Source organism: Euleptes europaea, chromosome 6 (genome assembly GCF_029931775.1).
Source record: "Euleptes europaea isolate rEulEur1 chromosome 6, rEulEur1.hap1, whole genome shotgun sequence".
NCBI classification, from domain to species: Eukaryota; Metazoa; Chordata; class Lepidosauria; order Squamata; family Sphaerodactylidae; genus Euleptes; species Euleptes europaea.
In genome coordinates, this window is record NC_079317.1 from 89738060 (window position 1) to 89764111 (window position 26052).

At 43.5% G+C, this 26052-nt stretch overlaps 1 protein-coding gene across 1 annotated transcript in view; it reads left to right on the forward strand.

The window, feature by feature from the left end:
• Window positions 1-10423: 10423 nt before the first annotated feature.
• Window positions 10424-26052, forward strand: part of OSBPL5 (oxysterol binding protein like 5) — a 219621-nt gene continuing 203992 nt past the window's right edge. The window contains exon 1 of the mRNA XM_056850980.1: window positions 10424-10442. Coding sequence (XP_056706958.1) covers window positions 10428-10442 — 15 coding nt within the window. The 5' untranslated portion in view covers window positions 10424-10427. The remainder of the gene's footprint in view (window positions 10443-26052) is intronic.

A 26052-nucleotide genomic window follows, 5' to 3' on the forward strand; every position in this document is an offset into this window, starting at 1 on the left:
TACTATGAAGACTTTTAAAATCAAGCCTGAATTCAGACTTGGAAGAAACTGAATCTATTCTACAAGTTCCAGTAATGTTAATTTGTAGATATTGGTTGCTTTACCAAATGAATAGTCACAGAGCAGTGACCCAAGTTTTTTTTTCTAAAGGGGAGCACAAATACCTTTTGTTAATTGGATGTTTTAATATGTAATTGTGCCTTTTTTCTATCTGTTTTGCTATAGACAAAAATGATCAGAGTCCTATATTTTTGTATTGAAATTCTAAGTGGGAATATAACATTGTAATAAGATTAATAATTTCTGTGGATTAGCATTGCTGAGTCTTCCCTTCTGGAAGCGGTAATGCGTGTCACTTGAGTCTGCAAAGACCTGGTCATGTGGAAAGAGCAGTCATGTTGAGTCTGTTCGCTTGGTCATGTGGAAACAGCAGTGACTGTGTGGTAGCTTTTGCACACCAACCTAAAGGTATGAGCTGAAACGACGTCTCTAGCTTTGCATCCACTGGCATGATTGAAAAACGCCTCCCATTTTCATCCATGATTGGCACTTGTTGCAAACATTTGCCTTGTCTTAATGCCACGAGTGACCTTGGATGCCGCAATGCTGCTTTGGCTGGGATGATGTCGCAGGTGTGAATTGCTACAGCCAATCAGAGCAAGCAGTTTACAAGTAGAAATGAGGCCGGGATCAGAGAGGGTAAGGTGAAGGGAAATGAAGCTGAGAAGTAGCAGCAGCCAATATAACAAAAACACATCAAAACAATGTGAATGTTTGGTACTGTGGGTATATTTTTCACTAGTAAGCTTGGCTGAATTCGAATACATTCCTTTCAAAGCCAGTGTCGCCATGAGAGAATATTTGGCTGAGTCCTGAGCCCTGCTTACTTGCCGGGAAAACTGAACAGGCTAGAAGAAGGACTGATGAACTTTCACTGCTTAGAAAAGTAACATGGGTGGGACACTAACTGCACAGAGAGATGCTCGCCAAGTGATCTTGAATAAGTGCCACACACATCTTTCCTCAGGTTTCAGAGCGGTCCCAGAAGGGCTCACCACGTGCAAATTGGCTTTAGTCAGCCACTTTCCTGTGGGGTTAAGGCCATCGCTACACATTTCACTTTCAAAGTGCCTACCATGTGGTTATCAGTTTAATCAAGGGGTAAGCTTATCATTTGATTATTGCCATAATTGATCTTGGAGACTGGTCCTTGGTGGTGTCGTTTAGGGACGAGGAGGGTCATTCAATCTGGACTTTAATTGTGTTTTTCTTGTAGTGTGTTTGTGTGAGTGTATGGATACGTTGTGTTATGAATTGTTGGAAGGAGGCGAGGCTCCCATTTCTGGTGTATATGTCGTCTACTGTTATATTGTGCATAATAAGGATTTATTTAAAGGTGCAATATTTGGTTTACTGAATGAATGATTGCCTCTATTCCCATAGAGTTTTACTCAGGTTCAAGGTGTCCTCTTACTTGTTCTGTGGTTTGTTCTTAAATGTATAATTTTATGTAGTTTTTGTTTTTCCTTTCCTATCAAAAATAAATTTACTCCTACTGATTCTGCTAACTGCGGAATGTGGTTTTAGCCAGTTAAAACTGAGGTATATATTGTTAGTGTTTTTGTATATCAAAGATATATAATTTTTGTTTGCCTTATGCTGCTGTAGTTAAAGTGGCTACAATGTATGAAAATGAAGGATTCTCTATAAAATTTATTTTGTTGGTACACTGATTAAAATTATGAAGGCATTCCTAATGAAGGACGTGTTTGGCAAATGGGGCTGGAGTTCATTCTTAGTCAATGCGCTGGCAGCATTAGAAACTGGTGTGATCTTTGCATATATTATAAAGTATTTTATTATTGCAGGCCCCAGTTCTCAGCTCTGCTTTCTTTGTCATAAAGCATCTTTGAATTGTGCATATGCAGGCAGGATGCTTGAGTAACGATTGCTGAATGTATCCTTGGTTCTGTGGTATTTCAAAGTCTGTGTGGCAAAATCTGCTATATCTTTTGGGAAATGATAGCTCTAAAATTGGAAAACAGTTGCCCTGCTTGCACTGGTCCTATTGAAGTCAGTGATCATGGCTTTTCTTTATCTACGACCTTTATATAGAGTGGCATTAAATTTTGTATGTTTCAAATACATTCACTTTTTTTTTAAAATGAACTATTTAAATATGTTTGAATTTGTTCCATGTGTTCCATTTTTTTTTAATCAGAGGGTCTGTTTGCAAGGGCCTGATGAATTTAAATTGTATTCTATGTTACAAGTGAAAGACTTATCCTGTATAATTTTGGAGGTACAGTTTGGTAAGGACTAGCAAATGGTTATCTCTAGATGAAGCTTAACATGGGAATAATTTTGTTCAGAAAAGTGTCTCTCCTTCTACAACAGCAAGATAAATTTCGTGACACCATAAAACCCAACATCTTTATCATAGAATAAATTGGTCCAAAGAGATATGTAATTGACTGTGGGTTTTTACCAGCTTGGATCAAATTTTGACTATTGTTGTAATATAAGGGGAAATGGTCAGCAATAACCAAACCCTAAATATCCAATAACAGTCATGATTACTTTTTTGCTCATTTTGAGCAACTAACATCTGTGTTAACAGATGAAGTAATCTTATGGAGGATGAATCTCTGTTAGCATGTTGGCTTTTTATGAAATACCTGTCCATTATAGCGACAAGGACTGAAAGGTGTATCTGAAAACTGGCCGGGGTTGATGTTTTCCATTGAAATATAAATGGCATTTTCTTTTAAGCAGAGCAAATATTCTTAAGCATCATCTGCCTCAAGTGAGTATTGATAAAAAATTGGTTTAAAAAATTGCCTTGAGAAGTTGTAGGGTTCATTATTAGAGGTATTTAATTTCATTTGATCTTAAGTAGCTGGACACTGGCAAAGGAAAATGGAGAGAAGAGAGGGAGGGTTCTTTATGCTCCCTAAATAAAAGCCCCTTCTCCTTTGAGCCAATTGGTTCCTTTATGCCTACTCTGCTGTATCATTATGATGCTGATAGATGCATCCTGGTTGTAGGCTATGCCCTTGATATGAGCCTGTAAGGTGGAACTGTGCCCCGAGGCACGCATCTGTGGTTGGGCTAGGATCAGAATCATTACCAACCACCATTGTGAATCGCAAATTACCTCTGGGGGGGGGGCGAGGTGTTAACCATTTGTCACTCCATTCCTGTCGAGTGCAGTGTAGCTAATGGTCTGGGGTGTAACGCTGTGCTATCCAAAGCACTTGTTTTCTCTGCAGTCCAGCTTTACCACTAGGCAGGGCTACGCAGTTCTCATCGGATGGTGGATTTTGTGGTACTGATAAAGGGCAGCGACTTGTCAATTATTTAATTTATTATATGTTTACTACTTTTTGTTGTTCCTGCCTCAAGCACTCTGTTTACTGGTGTAGAGAGGGACTTCCCAGGCTGAGATAGAGGAAGTTTCTTACCGGTATGCTAATTATATAATGTCCTTTTGATCTAGGCTTAGGAGGTGTGAGAATGCACCCAATGTTTTCTGATGTTTCTAAGAGTGTTCAAGTCATCCTTTTCTAGACTTCGATTGGGAGTAATATCTAAGGGTCAGGGTGCCAAGGGAAAAAAAGAGAGGCGTGCATCCAGCAAAGGTTTTGCTTCCTGTGTTCCTTGCAGCAGTTTCCACTGCTAGAGATGAACTGCTGTTTAAAACCAACGTGTCTCTTATGCACTGGGAACTTTCGGCAATGCCAAGAGAACTTCAGCTGTGATTATGGTTCTGCGCTGTGCATGCATTTCCCACCTTCAGATGCCTGCCAGTATTTCTTCCTGGGTTTTTTCCTGGGATGAAGCCTACATTTAAAAGGGAGCGGGCATCAGTGCTTGCAGTTAATGATGGTTATATGTTGAAATATATGTTCACTTTTCAGTGTTTCATCCATTGTGCCAATATTTGCAGCATACTGTCTTAATTTTAATGGTTTGATTGTTTTTCAGTGACATAAAAGTGACTAAATAAAAAAGACATAGTTTTCCCACGTGTGTTCTTCCTCTTCTTGTTCGCCGCACATACGAGCAGCTTTGAATCTTTAATCCCCATTTCTTAAACAGTCTTCAACAGTCATATGTTTTATGTTGTTTCTGTAGGGGGGAGTGCCCCCAAAAAACAAGCAGAAACGAATGTTATTAACCCGTGAGAGAGCAGATTTATTTATTTTTTGGTTCAAATTAGAAAAAGAAGAAGAGTTAGTTTTTAAATGCTGGCTTTCTCTACCACTTAAGGGAGAATCCAGCTGGCTTACAATCGCCTTCCCTTCCCCTCTCCACAACAGACACCTTGTGAGGTAGGTGGGGCAGAGAGAGTTCGGAGAGAACTGCAACTCGCCCAAGGTCACCCAGCAGGCTTCATGCGGAGGAGTGGGGAATCAAATCCGGTTCTCCAGATTAGAGTCTGCCGCTCCAAACCACTGCTCTTAACCAACACACCACACCAGCCTTGACAGAGGGTGCCATGGTATAGTCCTAAGTCACTGTGATCTAAGAAATCCCTAGTTTGAATCCCAGCTCATCCATGGGCTTGGGATCCTAATCACCCCTTTCACAAGTAGAACTTTAGCCATTCCAGGAGGGTGCCAGCATTGTGCCCCATTTCCACCAATTCCTCTCTTCTTGCTGCAGCCCTTTCCCCCCCCAGCACTTCTCATACCACACCTGAAGTTCCCCCATGCCTTAGGGGTAGCTTTTGGGAATGGAAGGCCAGAAGGTTGCAGCAAGAAGGGAAGAATTGGGCACTCACATTTCACAAGTGAAGCTTCACTTGCAGTTAATTGGAACTGAACCATTAGGTGTCCTTAGGCAAGCCACTCTCTGTCCGCCCTAGGATGATGTTACCCTTTGATAAAAGGCAGCAGTAATTTGGAACTAACTCAGATCAGAATCGCTGCTGGTGTTCATATATTCAAGAGGAGAATTGCCATTGCCTATAGTATTTATAAATTTCCTTATGGAGAAGGAGAAGAAAAACCTCTCTCCTTTTTGGCACAATTTGACCAGCTATATGGCTCTGGAAACATTTTGTGCTTCTGAAGTGTATTCATGCTGTTTATTTATTTAAGAAAAATGTACCCCCCCATACTCTTGGCTTGGAATCTAGGCTTGGCACTGTTCCAAATGCTGTTTAATAGCTATTATGAAACTGATGGCAGAGATTTGTGCCTTTAGAACGTTATCAACATGCCAATGATGTACAGCTCTTTTTTCAGTGACCAAATGTCCAAGAGCGGCAGTCTCTGTCCTGAATCAGTATCTGGGCTTGTGGTCAAATAGGTTAGGGTAAACAGGTTAGAGATGAACCCATTCATCAGAGTTAAAAACATAGCCAGTCATGTTCTCTGATTAGATGTGGTTCCAGATAACTTTGACTCACCTCAATCAGAATGGCTTTTCCTTTCTCAATAGTGTTGTATCTGCTTCTTTAAATATCCCAGATTTTATTAACCTAACAAAGCTGATGTGAATCAGCTGTTTGTGTTCATATTTTTCCCTGATGGTCAGAAAGCTGCTATCAAGCTGTTTGCTCAGATTCTTTAAACTAGTGCTAAAAGAAAAATACACATTTAGACTTCAGTTGGATTAGATTGGGTTGCAGATGATGTCGCAATATCTGCTCGCTGGATATCTGTTCTTCCCAAGCAAAGATGGCATAATAATCTTTTTCATTGTGTATATAAAATACTTGGTACTGTCACATATGTGCATGAATCTCGGCCAAATTCTGACAGATGAGTAGCAGCTTTAGAGTATTGACATCATTGATTGATTTTTTTTTTACCAGTGATGATGTGGGAGCGATAAGCATCGCCACCAGTCCTAGGCTCTAGGTTAATCGCCATAGCAGAAGGAATGATTCACCAGCAAGCATGATTTTGTAATATTGCAGGTCCATCTGTTTTAGAGTTTCAGCACTTGATATGGAGACAGCACCAGGTGCTAATAAAGATTTTGCCTGGAGTTGCAGCAGCTTGCTGCCCTACTGTAGTGGGTGGAATAAGACTCCTGCAAAGAAGCCCTGTGGGAGGGATCGCCTCCTTGCATGATCTTTAAAAAGGTAAAGGTCCCCTGTGCAAGCACCGGGTCATTCCTGACACATGGGGTGACGTCACATCCCGATGTTTCCAAGGCAGACTATGTTTATGGGGTGATTTGCCAGTGCCTTCCCCAGTCATCTTCCCTTTACCCCCAGCAAGCTGGCTACTCATTTGACCGACCTCGGAAGGATGGAAGGCTGAGTCAACCTCGAGCCGGCTACCTCCGTTGGGATCAAACTCAGGTTGTGCGCAGAGCTTGGACTGCAGTACTGCAGCTTACCACTCTGCTCCACGGGGCATAATCTTTACTATCCTGAAATTGAGACAAAGCATGCTCTTAACTGAGTGGGGAATTCCCTGCCACTGCATGTAGTAGTGACCACTCAATTAGATGACTTTATAAGGTCTAACCCCTCTATGGTTATGCAAGGCAGAATTTTGAACATACCATACCCAGAAAGGACCTGTCCTTGCTCTTCTGCTCTATTGATTCATTAGCTCATGCCCTTTTGGAATGCCGCTTTTATGAGGAACTTAGATCACATTATAGTGCTCCCCTTTTAATATATAAATCTAATGCCTCTGTGTCTGACATAATGCCTTTTTTATTAAGTGACAGGGATCCCAAGGCTACATGGTCAGTGTCAAGATTTATTTCAGTCCTTATATCCCTCAAACATTAGATTTATAATTACGCTGCTCAAGATCAATGGATCAAGGAGCTTCTAAGGGATAAAGGAAAGGAAAGGCTTTATAAGGTAATTAAACAAATGTTCTGGGGCATTACCTGGAGCAATATGTCGTGACTTCCGAAGCAGAAATGAAACATAACCTGTGAATGGTGTTAAAAGTGTATTATCTGAATCAGGAAGAATCCCCAGCGATAATTAAAACAACATAATATGGCCTGACATATTTCGGACTGAAGCTCAACAATAATTTGCAGAGTTCTTCCGAAGGTGAAGGGAGTCATCATTGCGACTACCGGTGGCAAACCAAGTCCTTTGTAAGTGTGTGTCCATTTCTGCAATAATAAAGGATGTCATTAATGCTGCTTAGTTTTGTGTGTCTAAATAGGAGTACTCCATCCCCTTCTGTGTGTGTTCACATAAAACTGGCTAATGGCTCAATTGTGTATGTGTTCTCAGAAAATATTAAAACTCCTGAAGAAAGAATGAGAAGGGGCTGTGGTACAGTGGCAGAGCATCTGCTTGGCATGCTGGAGGTGCCAGGTTCCATCCTCCAGTAAAAAGTATCAGAGAATAGCAGCTTACAGGCAGACAATATTGATCTTGATGGGTCAGTATAAGGCAACTTCATGTATTCCAGTCCGTAGGTTGGAACAGTACATTTTCTAATTGGTGAAGGCTGTAGGAAAAGAGGAAGACCCAATAGGAGATGGATTGACTCTATAAAGGAGTTCTTGGTTTGCAAGACCTGAGCAAGGCTGTTAATGATAGGATTTTTGGAGGGCATTGATTCATAGGGTCACCATGAGTTGGAAGTGACTTGATGGCACTTAACACACAAACACATCTTCCATGCTACGGGACTTCCGAATACTGATTACAATGACATACAATCCTGAATACAAGTCCAGTCCAAGAAACACACAGGGGTCCAAGCAGGTATACAGAGCAAAAACACAAGTTGTTCCCACATCAGCCTTGCTGCTAATGCTTGTTTAAATAAGGCTAAGAGGACCCAGCTGTCAATGATTCCTCTTGACTCAGCAGCCCTTACTCATCATCTTCACTGTCGTCAGCTGGCAGGGCTCTCCGAAGTGCTTGCAATCTAGCACTTCTTCTATGCTGGAGGAGGAGAATTCTGCCCCTTTGGCGTCGCTGCTGCAGCAGTGGTGGGGGGCTGCTGCTGGGGCCAGGTGAGTCTTCTGTCCTGGGTGGTTGTAGGCATGGAACACCCTCAACTGCCTGCACCTGCTTCGCCTGCTGTGGTTCCACCCCATCACTGGCAGCAGATTCCAGATCTTCTTCTCCTGAGGAAGCCTCAGCAGACTGATCTCTGGCAGATGCTTCAGGAGGCTGACCCATGACAGAGCAATTAGGAGAAACATATTAGAAGAAACCAGGAGCAGATGGGATAGCAATAGAGCTATTCCAAGCCACAGAAATGGAGTCTATCAAAATCCTAACAGGAATATGCCAACAAATATGGAAAAGAAAACGCACACATGCAGCTGCCTTATACTGAATCAGACCCTTGGTCCATCAAAGTCAGTATTGTCTACTCAGACCAGCAGCGGCTCTCCAGGGTCTCAGACAGGGGTCTTTCACATCACCTGCCTGCCTAGATCCTTTAACTGGAGATGCCGGGGATTGAACCTGGGACCTTCTGCATGCCAAGCGGATGCTCTACCACTGAGCCACAGCCCCTCCCCACAACGACCCACAGACTGGGAACGGCCAATCTACATTCCAATTCTGAAAAAGAAAAAGTCAAAGACTACAGTAACCAGACTACAGTAACCATCAAATTAATTTCTCATGTGAGTGAAGTGATGTTCAAAATCTGAGGAATTGAGGGAGAGGGGGTGCACCTCTCTGAAGCAAATGATGGTTTAGGCAGGAAACCGCCCCACTTACTCCAAAGGGGAAGGGCCACCTCTCTAATGGCTGTGTTTGTAAAGTGCTGTCAAGTCGCAGCTGACTTATGGCGACCCCTTTTGGGGTTTTCATGGCAAGAGACTTAACAGAGGTGGTTTGCCAGTGCCTTCTTCTGCACAGCAACCCTGGACTTCCTTGGTGGTCTCCCATCCAAATACCAACCAGGGCTGACCCTGCTTAGCAGCTGAGATCTGACAAGATTAGGCTAGCCTGGGCCATCCAGGTCAGGGCCTTCTGATGGCTAGAAGCTAGAAATTTCCATCCGGTGGCAGGCCTGCACGCAGGCGCAGTCCCAACGTGTGTCTGCACAGAAGACCTCAATGAACAACAGTTACAGGTAAGCGCAACTCTGTTTTCTCATTTCAACAACCATTGAACTGTCATCACATATTTTAAATAAACCCTCCAACCTTTCCTGTTCCAGCCCACTCTGCTGTTCTCACCTCAGACTCCTTCCCATCTCCTCACACTCACATGCCGCATGATAAACTGAAGATACCTCCTTGCATTCACAAACCCTTCAGTCAGCATGGATTGAACGAGGCAGCCTGGGGGCTGGTTTTAGCAGATCCATGCTTGGGGCATCTGCAGCGGCAAATGGGGTTTCTCTCTTGGTGTACAGCCATTTTTAACAAAATCTGTAGGCCTAGCAGCTCAGAGGAGAACTATGTTTTCAGACTCCCTACACCCTGATAAGGAGCCCCGTGGCGCAGAGTGGTAAGCTGCAGTACTGCAGTCCAAGCTCTGCTCACGACCTGAGTTCAATCCCAACGGAAGTTGGTTTCAGGTAGCCGGCTCAAGGTTGACTCAGTCTTCCATCCTTCCGAGGTCGGTCAAATGAGTACCCAGCTTGCTGGGGGTAAAGGGAAGATGACTGGGGAAGGCCCTGGCAAACCACCCCATAAACTAAGTCTGCCTAGGAAACGTCGGGATGTGACGTCACCCCATGGGTCAGGAATGACCCGGTGCTTGCACAGGGGACCGTTACCTTTTTTCCACCCTAATATCTTTATTTTATTTATTTTATTACATTTCTACCCTGCTCTCCCCAACCCGAAGGTCGGGTTCAGCTGGGCGTACATAGTCTAAAGCACAATAAAACAATAACCCATTAAAATAATTTAACATACAATTTAAAATAGCCGAATAATGCCCCCTCAATGGCGCCAAAACTCCAGAGATCGAAATCTGCAGGTAACAGATGAATCTAACCACTCCCTAAGGTGGTATAGAAGGGGTGGTGCTCCGCAGCAGGGAAGGTGGGGGAGATATCTTTATCTCTAACAGTCACACTGTTTCGTAATGAATCTTCACCTTCCATTTTCACTTTCCACATGCCCAGAAACCAAGATTGTACTCAAGGCATGCATGTATCACAGGACTCCAGTTGCTTTCCCACCCAGGCCAGCTGCGAACAGCAGCACAGGTGGGCATGGCACACACATAGACTCACTTTTGCACTGCAAACAGCTGGCGTGCGATATACCTCCCTTCACTTTCTGATGCTGATTTTCCTTATTGGCTGATGCCGGTGTCCGCAGCCAGAGCAGGAGAGAGGAATGGTCTCCTGTGGGATGGCAGCTTTAGACAATTTTATTGGCTGACGAATCCGTTCTTCTCTGGCCACGGTCCAGTAGTGCTAGATAGCCTGCGAGGAGAGCGAAAAGCAGGTTGCTCTGCCTAAGGCTGTGAAAAAAGGATTTGTTGGGAGTCCAACGCTGCGCTCATGCCTTGCTGCACAGTGAGTATATGAAGAGAATATCGCTGCATGTAGCTGCGCTGGGATGATTTGCTGAAACCCGTAATTAAACATGCCGCTTCAGCAGTTGCTGCTTAACTGTGCCATTGTTGCAACCGAGTGAGTGCATTTGGATCTTCTCCTGACAATTTCCTTTCTGCAAGGTCTTAGCTGATTTTTTAAGTCTTCTGTCCTTAAGGGGAACAAAGACATTTATCTGCAAGATGTTGATTTCATCTTGGGCTGCTGCCTTCCAGGAGTTGATTTAAGTACCACAGTACTAAATAAAAAAAGACCCTTGGCTTTATTTAAGGATAACTTCTTTGGGAGTCTCCCCTCCCCCCTCCTTTCGGTTATTTTGCAAGGACTTGATTTCTGGATAAGTAAAAATAGGGCAGGGTAAAAATGGAAAGAAGAGAGCGCTTTCACTTTTTCCCAGCTGGAAAGTATGCTGTATTTAAAGAGACAGGATGCTGCATTGCACCTAAATTAGAGTTCCCTGCTCCCCGTGAAGACTTGTGTGGAAGTGACACCCAAACCTACTGCTAGCTAAGGGATTGCTGGGGTCTCCCAAATCCCTGGAGGAGCTTGAAGGAAGGAATGCAGCTGTCTCGGACTGCAGAATGGTACAGTGAAATCTGCAGCTGTGGCAGAAGCCCTGCTTGCCTTCCCGAGCGCTGTTTGGATATTTTAAGTTTTGATCTTGCTTCAGTGCTCAACCCAGCAGTATGAGATGCTGGGGCTTTTGGGGTCGCCTTTCTTTAAAAAAATATGAATATTTTATCACCTGATGTGTGGATTTTAAAATGCCATTTCAAGTGGCAAGAGCACTTGATCACAACCAGGGGAGAGAAGTAGCGCACTTTTGAGTAGTGGGAATCTGTGTGGCTCCAGGTAGTTCTTGCTCACCAGGCCCTTCAGTGATTCCAAGCTGTACAACCCTTCTTGATAAATTCCAGACCTTTCAGGGTCTTCTCCTGTTATATTCTCATGAAGATACTGATTGTTTTGATGTTTGGTGCCATTCTCTGATTCTTTGACCTGAGATAGCTACAGTTGTATTGGTGTTGTAAGGACGCTTAGGGCTGTTTAGCTTGGAAAGAAGGCGGCTGAAGGGAGACATGATAGAGGTCTATAAAATTATGCATGGTTTAGAGAGAGTGGACAGGGAGAGGTTTTTCTCCCTCTCCCATAATACTAGAATGCAGGGTCATCTGCTGAAGCTGGAGGGTGAGAGATTCAAAATAGATAAAAGGAAGAATTTTTTCACACAGCGCATAGTTAAATTGTGGAACTCCCTGCCCCAGGATGTGGTGATGGCTGCCAACTTGGAAGGCTTTAAGAGGGGAGTGGACATGTTCATGGAGGAAAGGGGTATTCATGGCTACTAGTTAAAATGGATACTAGTCATGAGGCATACCTATTCTCTCCAGGATCAGAAGAGCATGCCTATTATCTTAGGTGCTGCTGGAGTCATCTTCTTTGGGGGTTTCCTAGAGGCATCTGGTTGGTCACTGTGAACATACTGCTGAACTTGATGGGCCTTGGTCTGATCCAGCAGGGTTTTTCTTATGTTCTTAAGGACCTCTGACCTTTGGTCTCAAATATCAGGTCCAGGTGTTATTATTTGCAGTTCCCACCCCTTAGAGCTGTGGCTCTTCATATCCTACAGGATCTCAAAGTGGCTGTTTGAACAGTACACTCAAAATGGCTTTTCCGTGGAAACGAACGTGGCATTTTACTGTGCAAGGAGTACCAACCCAACTTCAGCCGTGCCCATGCCTCTGTTAAAATTTTATGTGAACCAGAAGTGCATAAGTACAGCCAGCAGAAATTTCTGTGACTGGTGGATTGCTTATACATGGGACCTCAGGTTTCATGGGGATGAGACACCCAAGCCTGGAACTCATTCCCACTTACCACCACATGAAGGCACAATTTGCTGGGGAACAGGCATTTGTGAGAGGTACTTTTCTGCGAGGGAATTGTTTTGTTTTGGTTTCTGTGGGGTTTTTTAAGTATTTGTTTTCTTTTGTTTCTAACTCCTTCCCTTTTCCGTGTTAGGGAGTGGAGGAGAAGTAAGGGTTATACTAATGGAGAGGATATAAATTTAATAAATAAATATGCCTCAGTGTCTTGATGAACCAGGGGCCACGGTTTGCAGAGAATGCTCGAGGTTATGAGTTGCTGAATCATGCCCCGAGGCCAGGAATTCCTATGCATTTTGGTCGAAATGCATGCCTGTTCTCTTCCAGTGAATGTTACAAAAAGACATGGTTGACACCATGTAGTCACCAGGAGACCTGTCTTTTCCAGTGTCATGTGAATCACTCAATATTTTTAAACATTGTGTGTGTAAAGTGCTGTCAAGTCACAGCCGATTTATGGCAACCCCTTTTGGGGTTTTCATGGCAAGAGACTAACAGAGGTAGTTTGCCAGTGCCTTCCTCTGCACAGCAACCCTGGTCTTCCTTGGTGGTCTCCCATCCAAATACTAACCAAGGGCTGACCCTGCTTAGCTTCTGAGATCTGATGAGATCAGACTAGCCTGGGCCACCCAGGTCAGGGCAAACAAGCTCTACAGGATCTCAAATTTCTTTCTTAAACTACCTATTTACTGCACACAGTATATACATCTCCTCTCACAGCTGTACATCTGGGATTATAATCTGAATACTCAAAGTGTCTGGGGGGATGTGTTACTTTCCTTAATAGTGCATTCATTACTTTTGTCATTTTTGTGTGTAGCATAGCAGTTGGAGTTCGGCAACATCTACTAGATGTTGCCTGTTACGTAATTAAATTATCAGTAGATGACATGACTATGCTTGGGCTATTTTATTAACCTTTAGATTGAGAGTTTTTCCCCCTTCTTTTTAATGGCCAAACACTCCTCTGTTGTAAAGATTTTGGTTGACATGGCAAATAGTAACATAGAGCTATCTCCTCCTAACAAGGCTATAATGCTGTTCATAGGAGATGCCAACCCAACTTCATCCTTGTTTAACCTCTGGGCCACATAAGGGAAGCTAAAGATGCACACGATAATGTCAGTGGAAATTGATGGATATTGTACTGTACTGTACAGTATTGTACTTGAAAACACATCTATCTATGCCAGTGGTATGCCCATCAAGTCTGCTTCCAGACATGGATTTCACTTTCTGGATTGAGGCAAGAGGATTGATTGGAGACAGGATTTTGTCTCCTTCCCCCTTCTTTTGCTTAAAAAAATTGTTATAAAATTTAGGGTTTTTTGTGATTAGAGATTCTCTGGGGTTAGAATTTAGGCACAGGTCTTTGTGAAACATTGTGAAACAGCTGTCTCTATTCAAATTAATTTTTATAATATGACTAAATTATGAGAGTCAGCGTGGTGTAGTAGTTAAGAGCGGGGGACTCTAATCTGGAGAACGAGGTTTGATTCCCTGCTCCTCCACATGAGCGGCAGAGGCTAATCTGGTGAAGTGGGTTTGCTTTCCCATTCCTGCACATGAAGCCAGCTGGATGATCTTGGGCTAGTCATAGTTCCCTCAGAACTCTCTCAGCCTCACCTATCTCACAAGGTGCCTGTTCAAGGGAGAGGAAGGGAAGGTGATTGTAAGCCACTTTGAGACTCCTTTTGGTAGAGAAAAGTGGTGTACAAAAACTAATTCTTCATCTTCTAAATTAGTGAAGTAGTAAAAAGGATCAAGGATGTTATAGAAACCGATAATGGACAGTTATGAGTTAACCTTATTTTATAGCAAACTTTAAGCCTGGAATTAGCTATATTGATCTGAACTAAAGAAAAATAGGGAGTGGGGAAGTGGGGCACTTAACACACACACACAAAGAAAAATATTTTCATTGAGTGGAAGTGACCAATATACTCATGGCTTCAAGTTATAAGGCCTTTGGTTGAGATGCATAGACTGCAGATGGGGTTGCATTGTAAGGATTCCAGTATCTCCTCATATGACAAGCTTCGTTAATTCCTCTTTTGTGAAATACCCACACAAGTTTTTCTCATCTCTGGTGTTTTGTCATATTAGAGCGTCCTTGGAGACTTGGTAGTTATAGAACCTCTGTACTACTGTCCCACGTGTGAAACGTTTGCAGATCATAACATTCTCTTTTTGTCTGATCATGTAAGGTCTATCAACAGTTTACACAACAGTTTACACATCAGTAGCCAGATTCCAACTGAGATCACAAATCATGAGCCAAGTTGCAGCCGTTAAAGCAAGCCCAACCCCACTACCTGTGTAGTAAGTAGAAAGATCAAACAATCTCAGGGCGAAAGCGCATGGTCGCTTTATCCTCCTTTAATCCCTGTTTTAGCCAGGATCGAACGCACATTAGGCGAAACGCATGGGTTCGATCCTGGATGAATCCTGGCTGAAACAGGGATTAAAGGAGGATAAAGCGACCATGCGTTTTCGCCCTCAGTCAGTCTGAAACATTCCAAATCGCTGTTCTCATTCTGGTGGGTGAATCACTTTTCCATTAATGTGCATCAGCTCAAAGTGCCATAGAATCAAGATGTGTTCTATGATAATCCAGCATTTATGTCTCTGGTAGAATCTAACCCCACAACATGCCCCTCTATCTATTGAATTAGAGCTAGTCTGTGTATTTCACCTATCAGATGAATTACCAATTGATTGGTTATACAGACTGTAGTTCTGAAGCAGCAACAACACTCTACTTAGTGGGGGGGGGGATGGGTTCAGAAAGCTGGGGCCTAATTTGTGCTGAATCACATTGAGGAGGGTGTCCTGCTCTTACCACCACTGGAGAGACACAAGCAAACAACAGCAAGGAGCTGTCCAGCAGCGAACGGCATCCTAGAGCTCTGCTATATCCAAGATTGTTGAGCATCGGGGGTCTACCTATAAGAGGAGCTCTGCTTTTAAACTAGGCAGCTTAGATGTTGCACCAGCAGCTTCCAGGTAGCAAGTGAGGGGTGACACCTCCACCCTTCCTAGTGCATCAGTGCAGGCCTGGATCCTGGAAGTATTTATGTCAACAATGTGCCTTCTGGGAAAGGGTGGCATTATGCTGCCAAGCAAGTGCTTCTCCTTCTAACACAGAAGGTTTTACTTGTTGCTGCTGTTCCTAGGGATCTAGTATCATGGAAGGAGACTAACCATGGATTAAGGGATGCATCCTGGGGTCTCCATGTTCAGCAGTCCTTCACAGCCACAGAGTTCCTGGTCGACTCCGCGGGATGGACCAGGGTTAGATGTGAGGACTGCTTCTTCTGAGGAGGAGGTTTCCTTAAACTTAGGGAACTAGCCTGATGTGGGTAGAGGAAGATGCCGATGGAAGTTTTACTGCCATCATACAGGTGCTCTTCCATTTTTCCAATTTAGCTTCATTAGGAAATGAAGGGCAAATGTAGATGACATGAAATGTTATAGGACTGCATGTGTAATAGAATATATTGCTTGTTGCAATTAAATGTAATCCATTTATAAGGAAGAAAATAGCTTCTAGTTTCTTACATCTGAACATGCAAATCATATGCATGCACTCAAATATCATAACATTTCCTGTAAAGGACATTCTTCCCTACTGTCATCCCCACGCCATGGTTCCCAGCATTCCCTCCTCATTCCCCACTATAGTTGTCCACATTTTACAAAACAATTGCATCTACCACTCTCAAAGTATTGTGTGGATTGGTAAGACTCAAATTTTCACATAAAATAGCATGTGGTTAGGATTGTCAACCTCCAGGTACTAGCTGGAGATCTCCTGCTATTACAGCGGATCTCCAGCTGATAGAGATCAGTTCCCCTGGAGAAAATGGCTGCTTTGGCAATTGGACTCTATGGCATTGAAGTCCCTCTCCTTCCCAAACCCTGCCCTCCTCAGGCTCTGCCCCTAAAACCTCCCGCCAGTTGCCAGGAGGGACCTGGCAACCCTACATGTGATGCAAGGGGCCGACCTGGGTGCTTGTTCACATGTCCCTGGTTCCTGTGATTGTGTCCCTTAAGGGAAAAAAATTATACAGATTGAGGCCATCATATACGGTGACCTCTTTAGACAGCACTTGCCTCACATGATGGAGAGTAAAAGTGTGATTCTGTTTCTCCACCATGCAAGCTGCATTGCTTCTTGGGTAAGGGTCTGAACTGGGCCTGACAACCAAGATGGCTACCACCTTCAAATATAATAAAACCTACGGGTGTTGGGCCTAGTTGCTGGATCTCTACACTGTTGTCACAGGGCCCAAGTAACTGTGTTAGCATTCCAGCACCCAGCAGTACAAAAGAAAAATCACAGAAAGGATATCTTAATTCACCGCGCATTCCTGAGGTTTCCGGACGAAACCTCTCAGGAGGCAGCGTGACCTCGCCACCAGCGTAAGTGCGTGTAATCACGGATTTACAAGCACTTATGCTGGTGGTGAGGCCAGTCCCGCCGGCGGCCGAGAGCAGCGGGACCATGCCTCGCCCATCCACCGGCACGGCCTCTCTGTGGCGCGGGCCATGGCATAGAGTTATGCCAGCGCAGGGGGGGCGGGCCGGGGGGAGGAGCCGCCGATTAGGCAGCTTCCTATCCTGGTTTGGCCCAGGACACCAGCACTGGGAACGGCAGTGCTGCGCCTGCTTTTTAGCAGACGCAGCCTCACTGTTCCCTATGGGGCAAAAGGCTCCAGTTAAACAGAAAAAAGCTGCAAAACGGCTTTTTTTTTTTTAATGGCATACGCGAAACAGCTTAGGAGGAGGTGTAGCTGCGCCTCTTCCCCGCCATCTCGGTACGCCGTCAGCTCAGGAATGGTCTGATAGTCTTGAATGAAAATAATACTGATTCACCATGAATATGCAAAATAATCCCCCACTATATATTTCAGTATGTGTGCTTTCAGTATTAAATGGTGTCAATATTACCAGAATTGCTCCTTCATTTTGAGCTATGCGATCGACTACGTTTTCTGGAGCTAAGAAAGAGTTAATGTATGACCTGCTGCTGTGTTCAATAGCAGTTGCAAGTCCAAAATCGTGTTAAGTATAAAGTATTTCATGAGCCTATTATACAGAGGGGGAGGGGGGATGTACCAAACAAATATTTTTAGGGCTTCTGATTGAAGTGTTGACTAAATATATTGCTTGTGTGACTCAGCAAAAATTTTCTCTGAAGAATTAATTCAATGAATGAATTTTGAGAATGAAGGCAAGAAACAAAAGTGATTTATTTGAATTGCACTTTATACTATATTTCTTCACATGGAAACAGCACCTTGTCAGCAATACATGCTTTAACACATGGTTACTCAGATGTTCTGGATGGCTACTGTGACATAGCTGATTGCTCCACTAGATTGAATGTGTTTATGTTACTGTTGCAGTATGCTGTTATCAGCAATTACCTGTTAATATTTTACATATGGAAAACCACATGCTCAATAAAACCTATTTAAAGAGATTACAAAATAGGGTAGATGCGGAGGGTGGTGTCACTCATTGCAAGCATTATGCAAGGAATATCTTGTTCCAGGTGCATTTATGATGGCAGTGGATACTCCAACTGCAGGTGGAATAGCAGTCCTGCAGTCCTGGGGAAATAGCATATCTCCAGAACCTTGAGGGAAGACACCTAGATTCCATATAACACATAGGTAATGCTGTGCATTTATTGCTGTGCATTTATACGTGTGCATTTATATGTGTGCATGTGTGAATTATTGTGTCGTTTTATTGGAAGCTGTTCAGATTGGCTTATTTACGAAGTTAGTTGTTGTCAGTCTGTTCCTAGCCACTGCTGGGGAGCCACATGATAACTGTGTCCGCATATTAAGCATTTCTCAATACTTATGACGGGTTACGAAGGGTTTGTTACAGGGAAGCTATTTGTGAGGGTCTCTGCCTATGTGTCTCTGCTTCCCATCACCTGCTTTGTTATCAGTGAACTCGTAAAAGCAGTTCACACCTTCTGGTCTCAGGCGCCAGGCCTGATTGCCCCAAGTATCTTCCCCCCCCCCCCCGCTGTTCTTCCTGTCAGTACTCCCTCAGGCCGATGCGGCCTTGGAAGTGTGATAGCTTCACCAGACTTCCTGGGACTCGTCTGATGTTTTGTATTATGCCAAGCTTGTAACTTCCCATAACAATAAGTGTGAACCCCAGTGCCCCAGTGCCCTGGAGTCAATATATTCTGTAAACCCGAATAGCCCCTCACTTGCAACTTTCTACCTGTGCCTGTCTCATCTCCTGATGTCTTCAATAAATCCTTTGTTTCTTTACCACCGTCTGAACATTTGATTTGGAGAAGCAAACTCAGAGAGAGGGGATCTCTCACACTATTTTGGGCAGCATCCCATGGCAAATGTTTCAGCCTTGTTTGCGCTGTAACCACATGCTGGGTTGTATCTGGCAGAAGAGGAGAAATAGTTTACCAAAGTTAAAACAAATAAATATTTGTCACTCACTAGCTCACGTGACATTGAAAACAAAAAGAAGGAAAGGAAAAAAACATATCATTCCAGAACTCTGCACCAAGTAACAGATCATCGTATTGGCTGGTGAAGGGGAATCCTCACATTTGCCAGCATGATGTACTTGGACATTTCCAGATAAAGGCCAATTTTTTAAAAATCCCAAGACTCATAAATGAAAGGCCTGTCTAATTGTCCCAAATAGGGGAGCCAGACTGCCCATTATTGATTTTACTGAACATTTTCTCAGAGACCTCTGACCATCCAAAAATGAAGAATGCATATATAGATAAATAAGAATTATGGTAAAACTGTAACTCCATGATCTTACTAACTTATCATACATGGAAAGTTAATTAAATATGGAGTATTGAGAAACATTTGAATACTTTCCAGAATTATGCTTCAGTTATCTCTCTACTTTAGAGAGAAGATATAGCAAAGCAGCACACAATGATCCAGACATGATCGTAGTGATCTAGTCCAGGGCTTCTTAAACTTTTTCCACTCGCAACCCCTTTTCGCCCGAGAAATTTTTACGTGACCCCGGATATATAGGTATATAAAATAGGTATACAAATAAAAAAAAATCCTGATAATAAATAATAAAGCAATGTATTTTAAAAAAAAATAAAAAAAAATTGTGACCCCCACAATTTAAAAAGCTTTGATATAGTGGAAACTAAGGTGCTGTCCATCAACAATAGTGCTAACCAGGCCAATAAGGAGTTGTTCTGTTTTGGATGAGTTTGTACGCCCTCTAAAAGATCAGGTTCATAGTCTATTAAATGTCTATTAAATGTCATAGTCTATTATGTCATAGTCTTTTAAATGTCATAGACTAATAAATGTCTATCAGCAGCAATGGATCTAAGTAGCATCTGTTTGCTCTTGTTTGCTACTTTTGCATCCTTTCCTAGAAAAATGCGGTCTGCTCACAGTCATCCATGTTCTGATCAAATCCAGACCTTGTTACTGCAAGGTGCAAGAATATGTGTGATGTCTCAAAAACAACAACACCAAAATACCACCACACTATAATATGAAATACACTGTGGCAGTTTTGTGTTGTATTGTTAGGATACCATTCTTGTTCTCTTGTATCAGTTTTGCATTTAACATCATCATAACTCACTAACAAAATAATATGATTTACACTGAAATCTTGATTCAGCTCCTCAAAGTCTGTAATATAAGACTTGGTTATATGTGCCCATAGTTCAGAGGGCCCCTGGCCTGTTCAGCTTTCCACTGGTCTTAATTCCTTTTACAGAATTAGAAGTGGTATAACTGAGGGCTTCTTGCTGGTGCCATGTGTGTTTATATGTCTCTTGTCCTGGTGTTGCTTTTGTTGGATTTTACAACACACTGAGATAAAATAATGGGGTCAATCCACACATGATTGATAATGAGACTACCTTCAAATCTCTTTGGGGGTGCCTATGGTCATTTATGCATGGGAGTTTTATCTGAGGTTCATTGCTCGCTGGACCCACACTTTCCTGTTGGGTATCTATGCACCAGGAGTCTCTAGGCTTAAATCAAGTCCCCACCCCTTTGTAATTGGCTTACTTTGTAGAGAGAAAATCCCCACCCCCCTAAAGACAAAACAATTGCTGCATAAAAAAGCATTTTAAGAACAACCCCCCCCCCAAAATGGAGCAATCTGAAAGGGGGGGAAGAAATCCAAGCCTCAGTTTTAAAAAGCCTTTATTCTGTTCAGAAAGAGATCCAAGGAAGCAGGAAGCATTTGAATCCCCACCTCTTTACATGCTGCTTTGTAATTGGATGATGGAGAAACCAAGCTTGCGTGTGCCGCACTTTGCCTTACGCATGGGGATTTCACCTAGGTTGAGTTCAGGGGAGAGGGAAGAATCGAGTTAACAAAGGAACTGGAAGTCCCAGGATTTGTGAGGGCTGGCAGCGAGGTCATCTCTAATAGACGGAAAGCTCATGCATAACTCCAAGGAACAACCAAGACAGACTGGGGGCAAACATGAGTAAAAGTACCCATGCATAAACGACCTGTGTTCTGCTTCTAATCATACTTCAGTCCCTGATCAAGTACTGACTCTATACTACAATGAAGAATCTTCAGCAAAAACTCATACCAATTTGGGATATAAATCTAAGTGAATTAAGTGTAAACTGAAGCCAGTCACTATACTGCCAGTTTACATTAGGGTGATGGGTTATCTTTTAAGAATATTTCACAGCCTTGGTAGAGGAGGTAGAAGACACCTTTCAGAAGCTAGCATGATGTGATAGCGCTGAATGCTAATTGGTCTAGCCAGCATGGTTAAGAGGGGCAGACGGTAATCTAGAGAACCGGGTTTGACTCCCCACTCCTCCACATGAAGCCTGCTGGGTGACTTTGGGCTAGTCACAGTTCTCTCGGAACTCTCTTAGCCCTCTTGGAGGCAGGCAATGGCAAACCAACCCCAAATGTCTCTTGCCTTGAAAACCCTACAGGGCCGCCATAGGTCAGCTGCGACTTGACAGCACATACACACACAATAGGTCTAGCAAGAGACAATGGGATGGCCAAGCTCTCCCCCCCCCCCACAGCTAGACAGGTAATATCCAGCAGGGAACAGAGATTTGGAGGAATTAAGTGCTAGAGAGACTTCGGGGAAAGCTTCTTTGACCTCACCTGGTCAGTTGGAGGAGAAAGAGAGATTACAAATCTCCTGGGAGCAAGGAAGAAGGTCTTTTGTATGTGTGTGCTGATTCCATCGAGGCAGACAGAACTCTTATCTGAGGTCCATAGGCGGCAGCCATTGCCAAATGCAAGTGTGCTCACCTGAAAGAGGCTTCAAAGAAATGGAACCCCTGTAAAACATCTGTAACATCTGGTAGGGCATGTATAGATGGAGGGACAGAGGAATTGTGTTTTACCCTTATCGTTTGAATCCCTGGCCCAATCTGGTGCAGCACTGAGAGTATGCTTGTGGACATTTTCTTTTAAATAAATGCTTTATAACTTTTGATACTGGTAGTGGTTCTCTGTACCACATAGTCCACCACCACCATCTTGAACATGCAATTGTAAAAGGAGCACCAGGAGGAGGGGGGGCAGTCAGTTGGCAAGTGGCTATTCCCCCAGTAGTGCACAAGGCAGTAAGATGTCGCTGTGGTAACCAGATGCTGAATAGCAGGAGACACAGAGGCAAGGCCTCAGAACTTGGCAGGGAAACTGGGGCCATTTTTGCATGGAAATTAGCAGCGCGTTCAGGCTGAATTGCCCCACATATTTTTTTTCAATTTTTCACGCTGACCAGTCATTCCAAAAGTGACTGTGAATACCTGTTTCACATTACTTAAGAGCCCCTATAACGTGATCTTTTGTGTGTGCTCTGCCACTGCCCTGAAGAATCCCCTGAAGGAACTATGCAAAACAACAGCGGCGCGTTAGCTATGCACATGCTAATGACTAAGCAAACAGGAACAGGTGAGTGGGGGCTGGAATTTCTCCTTTTGCATCGGTACCGTGAATAGGCATTTTTAAATTCACATTTTGAAAAAGAACTGTGAGCAAGCATCAAAAATGACCATGCATAAATGGCCTGGGAGTCCTGACTCTCCCAGTGGGCAATTCCTACAAAGGCCAGGTGAGAGAGAAAAGCCCCTCCAGCTGTTGGGAAAACCTTGGAGGTAGGGTAGCCAACGTACTAGCTAGAGATCTCCTGGTATTACAACTGATCTCCAGCTGATAGAGATCAGTTCACCTGGAAAAAATGGCCGCTTTGGCAATTGGACTCTATGGCATTGAAGTCCCTCCCCTCCCCAAACCCCACCCTCCTCAGGCTCCACCCCCAAAACCTCCTGCTGGTGGCTAAGAAGGACCTCGCGGCATGGTGGAATAGGGCCTGCAGGTCAGAGCCCAACTGTTCTGCCACTTCTCATGAACCAAAGCAGTGAATGTCAGGGGATGTATCTGAATCTCAGCATTCATGACATTATCTAAAGAGAGCCAGTGTGGTGTAGTGGTTAAGAGCGGTGGTTTGGAGCGGTGGAGTTTGATCTGGAGAACCAGGTTTGATTCCCCATTCCTTCACATGAGCGGCCGAGGCTAATCTGGTGAACTGGATTTGTTTCCCCACTCCGACACACGAGGCTAGCTGGGTGACCTTGGGCAAGTCATGCTCTCAGCCCCACCCACCTCACAGGGTGTCTGTTGTGAGGACGGGAAGAGAAGGTGATTGTAAGCTGGTTTGAGTCTCCCTTAAGTGGTAGAGAAGGTTGGCATATAAAAACCAACTCTTCTTCTTCTAAAGCTATGGGGAGGAAGTGTCTTTTATGTTGGTGGAAACTCATGAAACAAGATCTAATTTCTTAGCATTCTTGTTTCCTAAAGAGGAGTGGAAAAGACATGTAGCAGCACTGCTTCTGAGATTTAGGCTTTATGCATTGGACACACAACGTTTTCTATGACTGAAAAGATAAAAGATAAAACAAATATATACACATCTTGATACATTTATTATGGCTTTACTCAGATATCATAAAGTGCGCTCATATTCTCCCTCACTCCTCTGTCCTACACTCATGTGTCATATTAAAAATGAAGACTTATTGCTTTAGGAAGCCATCAATCTTACCACAATCTGCTGTGGTTTTGAGTCCAGCCATTGTAATATTAATGGACGTGGTGTTTGGCAGAACCAAAGACCTCGCTGTGGCAAGGAATATACATTTAATAAGATCCTAGTTTGCAGTCTGAAAAATTGATGAACTATGGTTGAGCAAATGGGCACTTTAAGGCTCAGAGGTTTTAACTAGGTTATTGGTATCTTACTGTTTAAAGATTGTATTTTAATCATTGAATATAGTATTTAAAAGATCCATGCCAATAAAGGTTTGGCTTGATTTGATTTGATTTGAAATGGGCAAAGAAGGGAATTTCTACTCCTCCTTTCCAGCAGCTCAGGGTGACTTACAATATATAATAAAATCAAGCTTCCACAGCAATCATCACCAGACAATAACAAAGAAATCTGCCTGGAAAAAAAATAATTAACTCCTAGTTTTCAGCAAAAACTATCAGAAAGAGTATAGACAAAAGGCTAGAAAGCATGAAGTCTTTCTTTCCACTTCTGTGAGCCCATTTTACAGGACAAGGAGGGAGGGGCTGTGGCTTAGTTGTAGAGCATCTGCTTGGCATGCAGAAGATCCCAGGTTCTATCCCCGGCATCTCCAGTTAAAGGGACTAGGCAAGTAGATGATGTGAAAGACCTCTGCCTGAGACCCTGGAGAGCCACTGCCAGTCTGAGTAGACAATACTGACTTTGGTGGACGAAGGGTCTGGTTCAGTATAAGGCAGCTTCATGTGTTCATGTGTGTGACAAGTGTTTCAATGGAGAGGGTTCTCAATTGAGTAAGATGAGCCAGCTGTAATGGAATTGGTGAGCTAATCACAGCTGGCACACTGGTTCATACAGGAAGATGCTGTCTGCTGTTAAGCCGACCACTTGCCCCCTATCTATCCAGTCCTGACCTGGCCATGATGATCCATGCAATGGTCACCTCTAGACTGGATTCCTGTAACTCGCTCTACTCAGGGCTGCCCTTGAGGGTGATCCGGAAGCTTCAATTGGTCTAGAACATGGCGGCACAGGTCCTGACAGGGACCCCTTGGCGAGCACATATTCAACCTGTCCTCAGCCAGCTGCACTGGTTCCAGATTGAGTACCCGATCAAATTCAAGATTTGGTACTTACCTTCAAAGCCCTCAGAAGTCTGGGACCTTTATAACTGTGGGACTGCCTCTCCCAGTGTACCTCTAAGTGAGCTCTAAACTCTTTGGGTAACAACGTATTGGTGGTCCCTGGCCTCCAGATTGTCTGGCTGTCCTCGACCAGGGCCAGGGTTTTTCAGCTCTGGCCCCAGCTTGGTGGAACTCTCTTCCATGAGACCTGGGCCCTGTGGGACCTAGCTCAGTTCCACAGGGCCTGCCGGACAGAGATGTTCCACCACAGGCATATGGTTGAGGCAGCAACGGTTAATAGCACAGTCTGGCCTCCCCTCCCTTTCCTCCCTCCTACCCTTTCCCCTCCTTTTCCTTCTCCACTCCTTTTTCCTTCCCTTCTTGGCCCTTCCCTGGTTAATTTCCTTTTTTGGGACTTCCCTGATCTCTACTCCCTGAGGATCATTATTATTAGACTAGATCATTGACCTTCTTTTACGGCTGCTATGGGCCACTCCTGACTTTCAGAAAGTATCTATTAGCAGGTATGAATTAAACAGCCTTTTGACTTGTATTTTGTTTTAGATTGTGTTTTAAATTCATTTTTAATTACACTGTATGATAGCCGTCCTGAGCCCAACTTTGGTTGGGAAAGGGTGGTGTACACATTGAATAAAATAAATAAATAAAACATGAAACAAGGGTTTCCAACATGGTGAAAAGAAAGGATGCTCCTCAGTAAAGAGAGACCATTGCTACATTGTGGGTTCTTCAGGGATTCATTCAATGTGCATGATCTGAAAACAGCATCTATGTGCAGATTGTACCTATTCCCTTCTGAGGAACACTTGCTATATTTGTGGACTTCGAAGAGGTATGAAAGGTAAAGGAGGTTGGCAGTTCTCTTCCTTTTGCATTCCAAACTGGGAGGGAGGATACATTTTCTAATAGGAGATGGAATATATCACGCCCCACCCACCCACTCCCCTCTTGTGTGTATAATTATGGAGGACACCATGAGGGCTGAAGGGAAATTTCTCTGCTGTGTTCATACAGAGTATTGCTAATCACTGCTGCTACTTTTGTAAAATCCAGCCAAATTCCAGTATTTCCAAGTTGCATTGGTTTCCATGGGAGAGTTAAGCAAGAGCTTAGCTAAATCCAATTAAAATTAAAAGGGCAACTTTGATTGAACCATGCCCTCTATTTTGATGAGGGGGTATTTTCTCCAAAAAAAAAAAAAAAAAAAGCTGGAATCAGCTGATTGACAGAAGTAACAAGGCCCTGAAGGGCAATAAGCTGTAAAGCAGATGCTATTAGACACCTTTGTAAATAGCTGTGCAGATGCTGCAGCAAGTATCCAAATCTGGGAGTCTGTCAACAATCACGTGAGGACGTTATCAAAAGCTAAAAAGCAATGCATTCACTTAGTGTTTGTGCTGTTGATCGTGTTTTGTTAGCTGGCTACACATTATATATCAACGAATCCTACTCTTCCTCTTTGG